We start from the raw sequence: 20,449 nt of genomic DNA, 5'->3' as shown, positions 1-20,449 counted from the left end.
CTAAGGTGGCATAATATTTATTTCCGGCAGCCTTCTCAACTAATTCATCCAACCTTGGCAAAGGTTGTATATCTATTTTCAAGTGTTTGTTGACTGCTCGGAAATCAAGGCACATACGTTTCGACCCATTAGGTTTAGTTACTAACACGATAGGTGATAGCCAGACAGCGGTTGATGGTTCAATGATGTCCCTATCTCTCATGTCTCTCATCATTTCTTTAATAGTACCCTTGGCTTTCTCGGGATACCTATACTGAGGTCCTCTTACAGGTTGTTCATTAACCAATGGGATGTTAGCTGGCAAACCCTTAATTGTTCCTATTTCATTTGGACCTAAGACAAACAACGCATCATGATTCATGACCACCTGTTGCAAGTGTGTCCGCATGTCCGTATCTAAGTGCGGCCATTGCTGGGTCCTAATTAACTCTTTCAATTTGTCCTGTCTAGTTTCCCCACGTTTCACTTCATCACAGTCTGGTACCATAGAATTTAGTACTTCTTGAGCTCGTCTAATTTTGTGGATTGGGGAATTTTCCATACCCCTACAAAGTAAGCATTGAGTTGGGAATTTCACATCATGAGTCAGTCTTAAGGGGATTTTGTTAGACCTCTTATCATCTTCTCTCTGTAGGGCCAGGTGATGTGGTGAGCACAGGGGTATGTCTACAGACCGGCCTACCTCACCTAACTCTTCATAAATGTGTGAGATAGTTCCGAGATTATTCCCTTCATCATCAAAGTAACAGAATTCCTCATCATTAACTACTTCATATTCACCTAAAACCGAACCCGGACTCAAACAAACTGGCTGCTCTGAAACATTACTCATAGGAACATAAACACAGGAATCATCTTGGACTATCACACACATATCCGGTTGTTGTTTCAGCCCCTTATGCGTAAATCTGATACTTATGGTCTGACCTACCCCTACCTTCACTTTAACGGGCCTAATCTGAGAACTGTGCCCACTTATTGTAGTCTTCCTATCAATGTGTAAGTTAGTTAGCTCCTTGGGGGATGATAAGATCGAAGCCTTCGTGAACTGTTTGACTTTGACAACCGTTCGCAACTTTCCTCCATGACTTGGTGTCCAATAAACTTGTTTATGACCCCCCCAACTGAACTGATTTTTTTCGTGATGCCACCAAACTCCAAATCTGCCTAAAATGTCTGCTCCCAATAATACATCAGTATCCAACATGTTATCTTCCACTATTACGGCTTGGTGACGGATTCTTTTCCTACGGGACAACTGTACACTGATGACAACAGTGCCTAGGGTCTTAAACTCTTCCCCGTTAATAGCTACATATCTTTGGGTACAAGGCCTAATGGGCCCCACCTTCAAGGCACTAACCAAGCTATCTTTAATGATAGTAGCTTCACTACCCGTATCAACCAATGCTAGACAAGTATGTCCACATATAGGTAACTTAATACATGGAGAACTGCGTGGGAACGGATGTCGTGGTCATTGGCCCGAAGGGGGATTCCTAGCTTGGCGTCCTGGACAAGTGGCGAAATAACTCTTACAGTTCATCCTCAGGCACGCATAACATGAACCTGGTCTGGGTCTGGAGGGGCAATTATGCGGACTATGGGTATCCTTCTTACAATATCCGCACCATTCATTTCCTGTCCAACCTTGAGTGTTATTTTCCTTCCCCCTCGTGTTCCGATCCGGTCTTCCGTCAGTCTCGTTCCTATGATAGTCTCCCTGGACTCTATAATCCTCTGGTACTGGTCCCTGGCGGGTCTGTCTAACATGTTGCTGTCCCCTGCCCTGTGATCTCAAATACCATTCCCTACACTTTGTCAACTCGTTCAAAAAGGGCTCTAAGGATATGCCTAACCGGTGGTATCTTCTTAACTCTCTCTGCATTTGCCCTGGCAATCCCTCATACAATACATCTTTCATCAGCTGATCCTTCCCTTGTATCACTTCAAACTTACTCTCTATGGCTGCCAGCTTATACTTCATTCGTTCCACACATATTCCCGGCTCGTCCTCTACATGATATTCTTCTCTCATAAAACCTTCCCATGCCTTACTCAGAGTATTCTGGCCTGTGTCGAACTTTGTCAAAGCTTGCTTAAGGGTGTTCCAATCCCACATCCCCTTGCTATCCAATTCCTGTAGAACCCTCTGTTCTACGGGATTCTCCATTCTGCTTAGAGCCGCTTCTACCCTATGGCCATCCTGCTTCAGTAACCACTCTACCTGTCTACAAAAAGTTCTAATATGGCTCTCAGAATCCGACCCTGTTAGTGTTTCCAATGATAACGTTCTAACATAACTAAGGTTGAACACGGCTGTTTCCCTATCATCCCTCTTGGCCATGTCCGTTAGTTTGGAAAGAACCCCTGGATCAACTCTAAGGCTACCTGGGTGTGTGGTATCGTTCCCTGATTGTGGTACAGAGTGGGCACTTTCTGCCGGTGGGTCAGTTGGGGTTGTGTCCCTACCTACACCATACTCTAGATCAGTGTCTTGGTTCTTTGCATGCTGGAGTTCTTGTTTTAGTTCCTGGAGTTCTTGTTTTAGTTCCTTAACCTGTTTCTGTGATTCTTCTAACTCCCGGTATTGTCTCTCATTGAGCCGCAACGCCCGTTCCAATCTCTCTTCCAATGTGTCCCCAACTATGGTACTTCCCTGTTCTACTGACTCAGCCATTTTGACCTAAAGGTGCTGCCTCTCGACCCAAGACAAATACGAACCGCTTAACACAACTGCTCTCCTGGGCTACTACAACCTTAATTGATCAATGGTATAATACAACACTATGCAACCTCTTAACATGGCACCAAAAATTATAACTCACATCAACTGGAGACCGAAAATCCTATGGTATTCCATAGGTGAACCACTTGAGACACTTCTCAGACACAGTGTGGACTCCCTTACTTCAACGTCACCCAAGTTAATGCACAACTTCTGCAAGTATTAATACATATTAACACTGGATAAAACACAAACACAAAACACGTCAATGACACACATGACTTCAGTACTGTATAAATTTTCAAAAATTCTTCTTACATTTCTATACTCAATCAATGTTATTCACATGCAAGTATCCCTCAAAAATCAGATAATCCATCATTAAAATACTTGTCTATTTCTGCAACTTAAATCCCAGCTTCAATTCCCTCGGATTTGATCAATGATTAAAAACCATCCCACCGCTATAGCCACCAATTTATACTGCCAGATCTGGGGTCACTAAATCTAAGGGGATAACTTAACTCTAATCTTAATTTCTAAGGGTCGCTGCCACCAAACCCCCTCTGGACAGCATGTAGCTCGTGAGGTAGCGGGCAGAGTGGACTAGGCATTGGGCTAGGTTTTCCATTGATCAGATCGATAAGGGTAAAGAAGGGTGAAACCATCACATGTCTTCCTTGATTTATTTCTTATAAAACACACTGGTAAAAAAAACACATACAACCACACTGTGGACCATAATTCCAAGGCCTGTCCCAGGGTATAGCACTGGCGCCTCTAACAACTGTTGTTGTGGTCGGTTACACTCCGACCCGAGATGGGTTTGGGGGCCTCGGCCCACGAGGTAGAGTAGAGCCGATTAATCACGCCGAATCAACGCCATCACTCCTATATTGACCAATGCTGGGTATCCACCGGCTCCGAGCGACCGGTGGGTTTCAATTAAGCCCACCCTCGATCTGGAGACAAACGGGAATCAGCGTCAGGGAACGAGAAACATGACAACACCAACAAACTCTCTTGCCTAGACGACAGACGTATTTACGTTATATTACTTCTACACTGGGTGAATGACAATTCAGCTGTTAAATCATGAACACAGGTGAACACTGATAATCACTACAATTGACTGAATTAACTGAATGGCTAGGAAACACAGAACATACCTGGAGACAAACGGGAATCAGCGTCAGAGAACGCTGATTCCTCGCCTCGAGTTTATATACCCCTGAGTTGCCAGTGATCGCTACTCACACAATGACAATAATTACAAACAAACTAACTGTTACTCATTCAAAGATGACCCTCAGTTGACAAAGGTCTGGCGAATTACTTGGGTTGATTTACACAGACTAATTCAAGATTGAGCTTCCCAGGAGAAAGTGGAATAAACAACGTATTGATAACTGTCTTCACAAAGGCGGGGCTTACTGGGAGGGATCGCGAGGATAAACACGCTCCTGAGATTCTACAAGCGCGGTGGATTTGAATATTATGTAGCGTAATATGAATTAAAACGGGTTTTTAGGGATGACAATGAGGTGCGCAGTACACCCGCACTCTTCGTCTTTCTAGGGAATGCAAGTTTAGTTTCTTTAACCTATCTTGATATGGAAGGTTTCTAAGTCCCGGAATCATTTTCGTCATTCTTCGCTGCACTGACTCCAGTGAATTGATATCCATTGTATAATAAGGGCACCAGAATTGAACCGCATAATCGAGGTGCAGCCTGACTAGCGCAAGATATAGTTGCAATAAGACCTCTGTACTCTTATTACTTAAACTTCTAGATATAAAACCTAATACTCTGCTTGCCTTATTTCGAACATTAACGCACTGTTTTCTAGGCCGTAGGTCCGGGCTTACAAGTATCCCTAAGTCTCTTTCACAAGTTGACTTCTCTAGGTTGATGTTGTTAAGGCTGTATACATTGACCGTATTTGTTCTTCCAATATTAAGTACGCTGCACTTGCCGGTGTTGAATTTCATTTGCAATTTTTCAGACCACTCCTGCAGTTTATTTAAATCCTCTTGTAGTGCATTTGCATCCTGCCCTTAATTAATCTGCCGCCCTATTTTGGTGTCATCTGCAAAATTTCAGATGAAATACATGATGAAACTTTATGTGAATGAAATTATGGATGGTGTTAAGTGGGATGAACTGAGAGACCTACACGTGATCTCGCACGCCGGGGACGACGCTGGACAAGTTGCCTAAGTTTGTGACTGTGTAGTCGTGTATGACTGGGCTGGGGTTGACGAAGTGTTCGTCTAGAGGAACTTCCGCTATCGTCATCTCGTCCACTAACTTCTAATTTGCAAGCGAAGTAAAAATCCGGAGCCGTACTGGAACAAAAACTGGTGGACGAGATGACGAAAGAAGAAGTTCCCCTAGACGGACAATTCGTCAACCTTGGCCCAGTCATACACGACTAAGCAGCCAGTAACCGGCAGTGTACAAGAGACAGACGCTGTACCCTCCCAATATTGGTGTTTTCTACGGTAGTATGTAAGGCTACGGCACCAACTCTGTTTGCTGACACCGACAACCAATGTTTACCACTAAGTCAAACTATACTCGACATAGCAGATGATAACAGTGGGGAAAAAACATTAAACAGATCCACACCGGCCTCACCCTGAGTGGTTAAACAGGAAAAAACCATTCTTGATCAAATATGTTGCCGAAATAAATGGAAATAACTTGGTTGGTGGTGTAGCCTGTAATGTGGACCCATCTTCTCATTACCAGTGTTCCAGTATAGGGCTGTGGCCAAGGCCAGAGCCAGGGACAGGGTCAGGTTGGTCTGGAGACAACTTCACGTCTCATTCTTCTTCGACGTCGTTTCTTCTTTTTTTTAAGACAATGCAAATGATTATAATTAAAAAAATAAAATAAACAAAAGTTATATATTTAAATTTTCTTCGTTTAATTTTATTACAGCAGTACAGCATTTTTGTATATAGTTGTATTGTTACGTTTCATACACTCACACACGAATCCTTTGCGGTCGCCACAACTTGTAGAGACAAAGATTGTGTGTTTGTGTGTGTGTGTATTACCCTTCATAATGTTTGAATGAAAATAATCGTAATTACCCACCCCTAAAAAGTATGATGCAAAAAGAAAAAAGTACAATACTGAAACAAATAATAAATATAACATGAAGAAAGCGATACCATAACAATGACACGATGCAGACATACACAGCCCAAATAACATTATACTGAACGAGTAATAACTTATGAAGATGAAATAATAATAATAATAATAATAACAATGAAAGGTAATAACGAAAAGGAAAAAATTAATAACGGAATGCAGAATATGATAACAAGGAAAAGAATAAATTATCATGATATCTGAGTAAGCTGTGACATCGATTATATTTATTGTCCATTTGATTTCATTAACATATAGGTGTGAGGCATACACCTGTTAAGGGAGATTTGATCATGTTTATATATTCAGTTTACGAAAATCTTACAAACAAAAAGATTACAATTTCTATTTTTTGCTGTAAATCTCGGAAATATATTTTTTTAAAGAGGTAAAATATTATGTGACAAAGAAGGATTAAGTTAATTTTGTAATAAAATCTCAAATATTTTGTGTTGAGGGTGAAGAGTGTGTTGCTGGGATCTGTATTAATGTATTGTTGTTACTAAATATTTTACATTAGGTTTCAGTAATGTTGAAGGACACTATGCTAGATGTCCTATACACCACTCAATCATTTGTTCAAGATCTTCATCATGTGTGTTGTCGTGCGTTTAATCACAAAAACAAAAATTCATATCATGTCAATAAAGGTTGAAACGTCTACTAACTACATAAAAATCCCTACTGTATTATTTAAGGTTAAGAAATATACTAATTGTGTAATAATAAATGAGGTGGGGTTAACGCAATAACGCATGGCCCTGAGGAAACCCGATAAACAGAGAGTCCAGAAGGGGAAATGTTTATGTGTAGAATCAGTGTCAAGGTCAATTAAATGTTTTGGAGATAGCAAGAGCCATTGTAAGGTTGTCGGTATTGTAATTATTCGTTGATGAATTAAGTGGTTGGAGAAATCGTCAATCAGAAGTTGACTTAATTAAGGTTTCATAAATTATTGCTGTTTTTTTTTTAAGTTATTAACTATCCAGGATGAGAATATCAAAATGCAAAAAAAAAAAATGAAAAGTTAATAAAATAGATATAGACTAAAGAATTTGCATGTAACGAGAGGAAGATCTATATGAGTTTTTTTGAGCAATATTACAGGAATTCCATACTGACCTGGAGGCTCATCAAGATTTACAACATACATTAATTTTCCACGTCACTTCTACATCCGGGTGAGGCGTGACCTGTCTATCTTCTTATAAGGCAGAGTTGAAAGCAAAAATCAATCTCGAGATTTGATTGCCCTTCTCCTAGGAATCTCTGGGAATCTGAGATAATTGAACCATTCAGTAAGCCTGAGAGGAGTAAGGCATGAATGGCTACTGACGCTGGAGTTGACTGCAATTAAGGTAGGCCAGAACAATTGATTTCAGTTGTTCAGAAAATCAAGGATAGTTTATGAAGGAAGAGAAACTATATATTGGTAAGAACTGGAATACATAATCAGAGAGAGAGATGGAGAGAGATGCAAGTGTTTATTATGTCTTACAATACCAGGCATCTGTGTGGGAGTATTGATTTGTTGTGTGAGATTAAATGAAGGGACAAGGTGGTTCCCCTCTGCACACAGGACTTCTCTCTCTCTCTCTCTCTCTCTCTCTCTCTCTCTCTCTCTTTTTGTGTGTTACGGTAGCGGAGATCGCCCGGTATTATATCTTTGGCTGTGAGATCAAGTTGAACATAATGTGTATCATCAGTGAGAGTGTCAAGAAGACTGGACACCCGGGGAACGTTATGACAGGGTTGCCAAAAGATTTTGACAGAAGAGAGTTTACTAAAAGGAGTAGAATAGGAAGAGGAGATGGAGGAAGAGGAAGAGGAGGAGAAGGGGAAGGAAGGGGAGAAGGAGGAGGAGGAGGAAGAAGAAGAAGAAGACGAGGAAGAAGAATATAAGTTATGGGATCCATATGAAAGCAATGTCATATTTTGGGCCTCAACAGGGAGACCACCACTACCACTTTAGAGATTTCGAATGCATTCATGACCCAGATAGTCGTCGGGAGATAATGATGATGGGGGAGGAGGAGGAGGAGAAGCAGACTTATCTTTCTGAAACAAAGAATAGATCGGGTTCATTAGATTGTAAATGCCAAAGAACAAGGTCAAGATTGATAAGCCAGTCTTTGAATATTGCAAGAGTTGATTTTAAAAGTGAATCCGTCAGCTGCTGTGACGGCGAATATTGGGTTGGGTAAGGAGTCATCTTGGCTGGTCGAGCACATAGGATGAATTGATGTCACGGGTTGAGGATCGGAGGAGGGGAGAGGAGAGGAGAGTTACTTGTTCACTGAGGATGGTAGTCGGCTTCACCCCTGACTAGCAATACTGTGTGTGTGTGTGTGTGTGTGTGTGTCATTGCAGTTCCACCAGCTTTACAAAATCATTTTACACTTGGGTATGGTATCTTACTGAGTTATTTCTTTACCTGTGTTAATGTTTTGTGTTATATTTATTTTTATATTTCACCTGTATATATTGATGGTAACACACACACACACACACACACACACACACACATTACAACTACTACTAAAGTACTCAGTATAGGAGAGTAAACAGGGAAACCAGATACCAGATGAACAACGATGCCATAGAGAAATCCGACTGCGAGAGAGATTTAGGAGTAATGATAAGTAGGAACCTTAAGTTAAGTAAACAATGTGTTTTTGCTCGTAACAAGGCTAATAAAGTACTTGGGTTCATACAAAGGAGTGTTAGTTACAAGACTAGCGAGGTCATCCTAAAACTGTATCTTGCTCTTGTGAGACCACACCTGGATTACGCAGTTCAGTTCTGGTCACCGTATTACAGAATGGATATAGAATCCTTGGAAAGAATTCAGAGGAGAATGACAAGACTAATCCAGGGCATTAGGATCCTTGAGTATAGAGACAGGTTAAAGCATCTTAATTTGCACTCCCTCGAGAGACGTAGAGCGAGGGGCGACCTGATAGAGGTGTATAAGTGGAAGGCAGGGCTAAACAAAGGGGACATTACAAAGGTACTCAAACTATCCAACCAGGAGCGAACTCGTAACAATGGTTTTCAATTAGACAAATTTAGATTTAGGCGTGAAATAGGTAAACACTGGTTTGGAAACAGAGTAGTGGATGAATGGAACAAGTTACCAAATATCACCATTAACTAGAATACGCTGAATAGCTTCAAACATAGGTTGGATGCTCATATGAGCAATAGGGGTTGGGTGTAAACGGGACTGCCCAGTATGGGCCAATAGGCCCGCTGCAGTTTCCTCCATTCTTATGTTCTTATGTTCTTATGTTCTTACTACTTTACTGTCACTCGGAATGGAGTATGACGATAAGGCAGGCATGATAAAATTATATGAGTTATTAAGGATGTCACCTAGGTTGGTGAGTTTTAAGGTGACTGAAGAAGCCGATATGGGACCGGCAGAATCGTTCTCAGAAGTTGCACATGTGGATGGCTCCATCTAGTGCGGGAGGGGCGGTGGCAGTGTCTTTCTGGCGCTGGCGCTTGTCTGCCTCGGTTTGCAGTCGGGTTAATTCGAAGGTATTGACACTTTCTCTTGTGGTGATCCTCCAATCGTTACGGTCTGGAGTGATCGTCTACCAAATGAAAAGTCGTTTTGGCACTTTTTCAGGTTTGTCTGAAGATTATCCTTATACCTTTTTCAGTTGCCCGCCAGCGTTACGTTTAATATTCATTAGGTGACTGTAAAGTAGCTGCTTTGGCAGTCTACTGTCGTCCGCGCGGGTAACATGGTCACTGGATAATGGTAGCCTCGATGCTCCTACAGTTGGTAATAGCGAAAATACTGGCAAATGTTCTCTTGTCTTCCCAGCGAACTCGGAGGAAGGAACATAGACTACCCTGGTAAAAGTTTTCAAGTGCCTTGAGGTGCCTCCTGTATGTAACCCATGTCTCACTGCCACATAGCAGGGTGGGGAGGACCACTGCTCGATATACGTGCAACTCACACACACACACACACACACTGGTCCCGTGTGACTTTTTCGAGTAACCATATAGCTTACCAACAATAATTATACCGTCAACAATATTCCTTCATTGTCTACAACGTTGGATGATCGTCACACTAAACCCAGAGTGGCAGTGGAAAAAGAGACCGTAATTAAATTATTATTATTATTATTATTATATATATATATATATATATATATATATATATATATATATATATATATATATATATATATATATATATATATATATATATATATATATATATATATATATATATATATATATATATATATATTTTTTTTTTTTTTTTTTTTTTAAATAGTTCAATAAAAACAAATCTATGTTTAGACATGGTCATTTTTTTTTTTTTGCACGTTCGCTTACCTGTACAGACTGAAGCCTTTACTGATAATCATTTAACCAGGTGTAAGATTTATGACCAGGCAAGATAAATCGCTGCGAGAGGTGTGTGCGCTGTGTGTAAGGTGTCAGTTGTATGTACTGTGTGAAGGTATGTCATGCAGCGTTAATGTGTGCGCTGTGTGGGCAGGTTTGCTGTGTGTAAGGTGTCGCTATAATGCCGTTTTGTATGTAATGTTGTTGTATGTGGTGCAGTTGTGGTGTTGTGTGTAAGGTGTTGCTGTGTGTAAGGTGTTGCATTATGTAAGGTGTTGTATGTAAGGTGTTCGCGTAAGGGTGTTGCAGTAAGTGCTGCCAGTATAAGACGTCAGTGTAAGGTGTCGTGTGTAGTAAGGTTGCTGTGTGTTGTTGCTGTGTGTAAGGTGTGTGTGTGTAAGACATCGCTGTGTACGTCGTTGTGTGTAGTCGCTGTGTAAGACATCGCTGTTGTGACGTCGTTGTGTGTAAGGTGTGTAAGACATCCGCCAGTCGCTGTGTAAGGGCGTAAGGCGTCGTGTGTGTAAGACGTCGTTGTGTGTAAAGAGTCGCTGAGTGTAATATGTTTCATCTGTTTAAACCTCAACGACAGAGATTCATTAGTATAATTCATGATGGTTGTCGATTATAAACAATGTTGGTATACTCCATCCCTCTGAGATTATCCACTTCCTTTCCATGGATTACTTAAAGGATCAAACCTATCCACGCCTTAGGAAACATATGGATGGAGAGGAATGGATAAGGTCGGACGGATGACTTGACAATGGATTGACATATATGACAGGAGAATTGACTGAAGGAGTCCATTTACCTGTTAGTTATAATGGTTTTAAACTGACAGTTAAATTGATTACATACATTAATACTATACAACTATACAACTACAACAATAGAACATATTTTATCCCGTGTTATAATATCTACACAAACACACACACACACACACACACACACAACCACAAACTACTACTACTATTTTTTTTTCTTTTTTTATGGCCTCCATCCTCCCGTAATAGCCTATCCGTGCTCCAACACACAATAAAATTTGTAACAACTGAGGTCAAGCAAGTGGCGTATGCTGATGACCTTATAGGAGCAGGAAAAGTGGAGGACATCAAAAAGTGGTGGGACCTGGTAACATCACGAGGCTCACTAATAGGGTACCACCCAAACGCCAGCAAGTCCTTCCTCATTGTGAAGCCAGAGCATTATGAACGGGTAATGGAGGTGCTCGTTGAAGTGAGGTCAAAATATCAAAGGATGGCCAAAGACACCTAGGCCCAGTAATCGGCACGACGGACTTCAAGACCGAGTACGTAACGGGAAAGGTGAATGAGTGGGTAAGGAAAATCCAAAATCTGTCTGAGATTACTAGCACAGAGCCACATGCGGCTTTTGCGCATTCACACCATGGACTCAAGCATCGCTGGAACTACCTAATGCGCACTATCCTTGATATCGGACCCCTCCTCCACCCTCTTGAAGAAGATATCAGAGTCAATTTCATTCCCAAATTAGTGAAACACCCTCACTTAACCCCAGCAGAAATATCACTCCTTGCACTACCACCGAGACTGGGAGGAATGGGATTGACCAATCGAAAGGAGATTGCTGCCACCGAACAGCAAAACTCAGTTAAGCTCACGGCAGCCCTCACGGACCACATAATAGCTCAGAACGCAACAGGGGAGGTGGATACCAGTCAAGTAAAAAAGATTCGAAGGTCCATTACGAAAGAACGACAGCCTGGCCAAAGTGATAAGTTGCAGCAACTGTTGCTGCAAGTACCAGAGAATTTGAAGAAAAAAAGTAGCTATAGCGCAGGAGGTGGGCGTCTCGAACTGATTAACTACGTTACCGATAAGGGCAATTCGTTTCAGTCTCAATAAACAAGAATTTACAGATGCAAATGCTCTAAGGTACGGTAGGCCAGTAGGTTTGCCCTCCCAATGTGTGTGTGGCTCTTCCTATGACGTCGATCACGCCATAGTGTGCAAGAAAGGGGCTTCGTATGCATGAGGCATGACGAAGTACGGGATCTCACAGCAAATATGTTGAAGGAAATCTGCTGTGATGTCAGGGTAGAACCGATCTTCCTTCCATTAGACGGTGAGAATTTCCAACATAGGACTTTAAACACATCCAACGAAGCCCGTATTGACGTCAGTGCTCGAGGATTCTGGACGCGGGGACAGTGAGCCTTCTTCGACATCAGGATTTTTTATCCCATGGCCACATGTCACCGTAACTTAGCTCTCGATGCTGCACACAGGAGGAACGAGAACGACAAAATAAGGGCATAAGGGAGAGAATTCAGAACGTTGATCAAGGCAGCTTCACTCCTTTAGTGTTCACAACTTCTGGTGGGATGGGACCAAGTGCAAGATGCTTCTACGCCAGACTCGCGGAGGTGCTATCCGAACAGAAGCAGCATCCCAGAAGTTATGTTACAGCCTGGATGAGCTGTCGACTGTCCTTCTCTGTCCTTAGGTCGGCTTTGCTTTGCCTCAGGGGAATGAGAGCTTCGGCCCCAAAGCCGACAACAGTTGCAGATATTGACTATGAGGCAACAGTCACTGAACGGAGCATACATCTGCGGCTCAACTAACTCAACAAAGCTAATGATAGCTACTTATGTATTAGGATATTTAATTTTAAGGTAATAAAATGGCGGCGAAGGTTTGGCTATTAGAGGAGGATGGAGGCCATAAAAAAAAAGAAAAAAAATAGTAGTAGTAGTAGTAGTAGTAGTAGTAGTTTGTGTGTGTGTGTGTGAGTGTTTGTGTAGATATTATAACACGGGATAAAATGTGTTCTAATGTTGTAGTTGTATAGTTGTATAGTATTAATGTATGTAATCAATTTACCTGTCATTTTAGAACCATTATAATTAACAGGTAAATGGACTCCTTCAGTCAATTATCCTGTCATATATGTCAATCCATTGTCAAGTCATCCGTCCGACCTTATCCATTCCTCTCCATCCATATGTTTCCTAAGGCGTGGATGGGGTTTGATCCTTCTAAAGTAATCCATGGAAAGGAAGTGGATAATCTCAGAGGGGGATGGAGTATACCAACATTGTTTATAATCGACAACCATCCTTGAATTATACTAATGAATCTCTGTCGTTGAGGTTTAAACAGATGAAACATATTACACTCAGCGACTCTTTACACACAACGACGCCTTACACTCAGCGACTCTTTACACACAACGACGTCTTACACACAGCGATGTCTTCCACACAGCGACACCTTACACACAACGACGTCTTACACACAGCGATGCATTACACACAGCTACACCTTACACAAAATGACGTCTTACACACAGCGACACCTTACACACAACGACGTCTTACACACAGAAACACCTTACACACAGCTACACCTTACATACAACAACACTTTACACACAGCAACACCTTACACACAGCGACACCTTACACACAGCGACACCTTACACACAGCAACACCTTACACACAGCGACACCTTACACACAGCGACACCTTACACACAGCAACACCTTACACACAGCGACACCTTACACACAGCGACACCTTACACACAGCGACACCTTACACACAACGACACCTTACACACAGCAACACCTTACATACAGCGACACCTTACACACAGCAACACCTTGCACACAGCAACACCTTTCATACAGAACACATTACACACGGCGACACCTTACACACAGCGACACCTTACACACAACGACACTTTACACACAATAAACCTTACACACAGCGCCTTACACACAAACACCACACAACAACCTTGCACCAGCAAACCTCCACACACACAGCAACACCTTACACACAGACACCCTTACACACACCAACACCTTACACACAGCCCTACACACCAACACCCATACACCACCCACACAGCGACACCTCAACACCTACACAGCGACACCTACACACGCAACACCTACACACCACACTTTACACGCGACACATACACACAACACCTTACACACAAAACCTTACACACAGCAGACCTACACACAGCAACATTACACACAACATCTTACACACAGCAACCTTACACACAGCCAGACACCTTACACACAGCAACACCTTACATACAGCAACACCTTACACAGCGACACCTCACACACAGCAACACCTTACACACAGCGACACCATACACACTCTAACCCCTTACACACAACACCTTACACACCACGACGTCTTACACAACGACGTCTTACACACAACGACACCTTACACACAGCAACACCTACACACAGCAACACCTTACACACAGCGACACCTTACATACAGCAACACCTACACACAGCGACATCTTACACACAGCAACACCTTACACACAGCGACACCTTACAACAACATACAAACAGCACCTTACACACAGCGACACCTTACACACAACGACGTCTTACACACAACGACGTCTTACACAGCGACACCCTACACACAACGACATCTTACACAGCAACACCTTACACACAGCGACACCTTACACACAGCAACACTACACACAGCAACACCTTACACACAGCGACACCTTACACACAACGACGTCTACACACAACGACGTCTTACACACAGCAACACCCTTACACACAGCGACATCTTACACACAGCAACACCTTACACACAGCGACACCTTACACACAGCAACACCTTACACACAGCAACACCTTACACACAGCGAACACCTTACACACAACAACGTCTTACACAACGACGTCTTACCAGCGACACCTACACCGACGTCTTACACACAGCGACATCTTACACACAGCGACACCTTACACACAGCAACACACACACAGCGACCTTACACACAGCGACACCTTACACACAGCGACACCTTACACACAGCGACCTTTACACACAGCGACACCTTACACACAGCGACACCTTACAACAGACACTACACACAGCAACACTATACAGCAACACTTACACACAGCAACACCTACACACAGCGACACCTATACACAGCAATACACACAGCAACACCTATACAGCAACACCTTGCACACAGCAACACCTACATACAGCAACACCTCACACACAGCAACACCTACACACAGCGACACCTACACTGCCATCTTACATACAGCAACACCATACTATACAGCAACACCTACACACAGCAAACCCAAAGCGACACCACACAGCGACACAACAGCAACACCTTACACACAGCAACACCCACACACAGCAACACCTTACACACAGCAACACCTTACACATAGCAACACCTTACACATAGCAACACCTTACACACAGCAACACCTTATACACAGCAACACGTTACACACAGCAACACCTTACACACAGCGACACCCACACACAGCGACACCCATACACAGCAACACCTACACACAGCAACACCTTACACACAGCGACACCTTACACACAACGACGTTCATACACAACGACCGTCTTACACACAGCGACACCTTACACACAACGACATCTTACACACAGCAACACCTTACACACAGCGACACCTTACACACAGCAACACCCACACACAGCAACACCTTCACACACAGCAACCCTTACACACAGCGACACCTTACACACAGCAACACCTTACATACAGCAACACCTACACACAAGCGACACCACACACAGCAACACCTTACACACAGCGACACCTTACACACTGCAACACTTACACACAGCCACACCTACACCAACGACAGTCTTACACAACGACGCCTACACACAACGACACCTACACACAGCAACACCTTACACACAGCAACACTCCACACACAGCGACACCCATACAGCAACACCCACACACACAGCGACATCTTACACACAGCAACACCTTACACACAGCGACACCTTAACACAGAAACACCCACACAGCAACACCTACACACAGCGACACCACACACAACGACGTCTTTACACACAACGACGTCTTACACACAAGACACCTTATACACAACGACATCTCACACACAGCAACACCTACACACAGCGACACCACACACAGCAACACCTTACACACAGCAACACCCACACACAAGGAACCTTACACAACGACGTCTTACACACAACGACGTCTTACACACAACACCTACACACAGCTTCATCTTACACACAGCAACACTTACACACAGCGACACCTACACACAGCAACACTTCACACACAGAACACTAAAAGGACACTTACACACAACGACGATACACAAGAGCCACACACAGCGACATTTACACACAACGACGTCTACACACACACACTACACACACAACCCCACAAACACCTTACACACAGCGACACCTACACGCGACACTACAGACACTACCACAACACAGCGACACCTTACACACAGCACACCTTACACAGCAACACCTTACACACAGCAAACCTTACACACAGCGACACCTTACACACAGCAACACCTTACACACAGCAACACCTTACACACAGCAACCCTGCACACAGCAACACCACATACAGCAAACTACACACAGCAACACCCACACACAGACAACGACATCACACACACAACACAACACTCACACAGCAACACCTTACACAAAAGCACACCACAAAGCGACACCTACACACAGCGACACCACACACAGAAACCTACAACAGCACACCTTACACACAGCAACACCTACACACACAGCAACACCTTACACACAGCAACACCTACACAACACTACAAACAACTACAAGCAACACCTTACACACAGCAAATGTTACACACAGCAACACCTTACACACAGCGACACCTTACACACAGCGACACCTTACACACAGCAACACCTTACACACAGCAACACCTTACACACAGCGACACCTTACACACAACGACGTCTTACACACAACGACGTCTACACACAGCAACACCTTACACACAGCGACATCTTACACAGCAACACCTACACACAGACACCTTACACACAGCAACACCTTACACACAGCAACACCTTACACAGCGACACTATACACAACGACGTCTTACACAACAACGACGTCTTACACACAGCGACACCATACACAACGACGTCTTACACACAGCGACATCTTACACACAGCGACACCCTAACACAGCAACACCTTACACACAGCGACACCTACACAGCGACACCTACACACAGCGAGACACTACACACAGCGACACCTACACACAGCGACACTCCACAACAGCGACACCTACACACAGCACACCTACACACAGCAACACCTTACACACAGCACACTCACACAGCAACACCCACAGACACCTACACACAGCGACACCTACACACAGCGACACCTTACACACAGCAACACCTTACATACAGCAACACCTCACACACAGCAACACCTACACACAGCGACACCTACACACAGCAACACCTTACACACAGCAACACCTACACACAGCAACACCTTGCACACAGCAACACCTTACATACAGCAACACCTTACACACAGCAACACCTTACACACAGCGACACCTTACACACAGCCACATCTTACATACAGCAACACCATACTATACAGCAACACCTTACACACAGCAACACCTTACACACAGCGACACCTTACACAAAGCGACACCTTACACACAGCGACACCTTACACACAGGAACACCTTACACACAGCAACACCTTACACGCAGCAACACCTTACACACAGCAACACCTTACACACAGCAACACCTTACACATAGCAACACCTTACACATAGCAACACCTTACACACAGCAACACCTTATACACAGCAACACGTTACACATAGCAACACCTTACACACAGCGACACCTTACACACAGCGACACCTTACACACAGCGACACCTTACACACAGCAACACCTTACACACAGCAACACCTTACACACAGCAACACCTTACACACAGCAACACCTTACACATAGCAACACCTTACACACAGCGACACCTTACACACAGCAACACCTTACACACAGCGACACCTTACACACAGCGACACCTTACACACAGCAACACCTTACACACAGCGACATCTTACACACAGCGACACCTTACACACAGCAACACCTTACACATAGCAACACCTTACATACAACAACACCTTACATACAACAACGCCTTATACATAGCGAGACCTTACACAGAGCGACACCTTACACACAACAACACCTTACACACAGCAGCACCTTACATACAGCAACACCTTACATACAGCAACACCTTAAACACATAAGACCTTACACACAGCAACACCTTACACACAGCAACACCTTACATACAAAAACACCTTACATACAGCAACACACTTACACACAGCAACAATAACATACAGCAACACCTTACACACAGCGACACCTTACACACAGCAACACCTTACACACAGCAACACCTTACACACAGCAACACCTTACACACAGCAACACCTTACACACAGCAACACCTTACACACAGCAACACGTTACACACAGCAACACCTTACACACAGCAACACCTTACACACAGCAACACCTTACACACAGCAACACCTTACACACAGCAACACCTTACACACAGCAACACCTTACATACAGCAACACCTTACACACAGCGACACCTTACACACAGCGACACCTTACATACAGCGATACCTTACACACAGCAACACCTTACACACAGCAACACCTTACACACAGCAACACCTTACACACAGCAACACTTTACACACAGCAACACCTTACATACAGCGACACCTTACACACAGCGACACCTTACACACAGCCACACTTTACACACAGCGACACCTTACACACAGCGACACCTTACACACAGCGTCACTTTAAACACAGCAACACTATATTAATGTTGTCTAGCACTCAGGATGGAAGGAAACTCTAATGTGGTTTTCTTGTATAATATAAGTTATATGATAGACAGTCTGGTGCTGGAGGAGGTGTTGCTTGTTCAGGAAGATGGGCAGAATGAGAGTTGGTTGGTGAGGAAGCTCAGAGAAGGACAGCTGGTGCGTCGCCATGCTCGCTGGCGGGAGCGAGGTCCGCCAGGCAGGCGGAGGAGAGGCGAGGGTTGCCAGACAGCGGCAGACGAGGAGGTGTTGCTTGTTCAAGAAGAATGGTCAGAATGAATCTCAATGGAGAGACAGAGCTTATATACCCAGCAGCAGCCGCTATGAGTCATGTTGGGAAAACCCGAGAAGTCGCCGGTGACTAGTTCCGTTGCTAAGATACGGTAACATCTGGTTGGTTGCTAGGGAGGCGGTAGCAGGTGGTGGCAGCTACGCAGTTTGTAGGGGAGACGTCCACTACAAAGGAAAAATACTGGGGCTAACAATAACAAGAACCGGAATAAATAAACACATAACTGAGCACAATAGACTAGCCCAAATACAGCTTACCAAATTAAGAAGATTCGGCAAAATGGAAGAGAAAATACAACTACACATATTTAAAGCACTTGTCCGCCCCCACCTTGAATACCCGCCAATACCATTAAACACGATCAGCCTTACCAACCAATTAAAACTCCAGGCAACACAAAACAAAGCCATCAGCAGAACCTCCAAACAACGTCCCCCATACACAACCAAAATTAAAGAGCTTCACGAAAATTACAACATCTTACCACTGAACATAAGAACATACAGCCAAGCACAGGCAGTATGGCACAAACTAGAAGTCATGGAAGACGAAATATATAATCGACTAAATACAGAGGACACCACAAGATCACACAACTGGTGGCCATAAAGCCTTCTCCATAACCCTCAAGAGCCAGAACTATTGTACACTAAACAGTAATCAAAAGATGAGAGTATTCTACTAGTTACACAAGGTCCTAGCAGACGTCTCCAGCTTACACAATTATATACCACAGCATAAAAAAAACTTCTTGACGCCAATAAGATAAAAGATGAGAGTTTTCTACTAGTTACAGAAGGACCTAGTAGACCTCTCCAACTAACACAATAACAAACAACCCCTTGCTAGCTAGCTTAGCCTCCTCCCCCCCTGTTCCCTTGAGCTCGGGCGACCTCTTAGTGCGGCCTTCACCCCAGCCAATCAAATCGTCTCTGCTAGGTGAATAGCCCACCTGCTCTTATTCTCTAGTACTTTACTTCCCGTTTCATAACTTTCCTTCTACCTTACCTCTTCTCTTCTCTCCCTTCCCATGGCAAGCCATTGCCATTTTATCTTCATTATCATCATCATCATCATCATCATCACCAG

At 43.6% G+C, this 20,449-nt stretch overlaps 1 protein-coding gene across 1 annotated transcript in view; it reads right to left on the bottom strand.

Annotated features, from left to right (window-relative positions):
* Positions 1-7,862: 7,862 nt before the first annotated feature.
* The window catches only part of LOC121859762 (SH3 and multiple ankyrin repeat domains protein 1-like), an 18,844-nt gene continuing 6,257 nt past the window's right edge, over positions 7,863-20,449 (bottom strand). Inside the window, exon 3 of the mRNA XM_042356750.1 lies at positions 7,863-7,952. Within this exon, the coding sequence (XP_042212684.1) occupies positions 7,863-7,952 (90 nt within the window). The remainder of the gene's footprint in view (positions 7,953-20,449) is intronic.

The sequence above is a fragment of the Homarus americanus genome, unplaced genomic scaffold (genome assembly GCF_018991925.1).
Source record: "Homarus americanus isolate GMGI-L3 unplaced genomic scaffold, GMGI_Hamer_2.0 scaffold27231, whole genome shotgun sequence".
NCBI lineage: Eukaryota > Metazoa > Arthropoda > Malacostraca > Decapoda > Nephropidae > Homarus > Homarus americanus.
The sequence above is the reverse complement of the archived record's forward strand: the minus strand, read 5'-3'. Positions and strand labels throughout refer to the sequence as shown.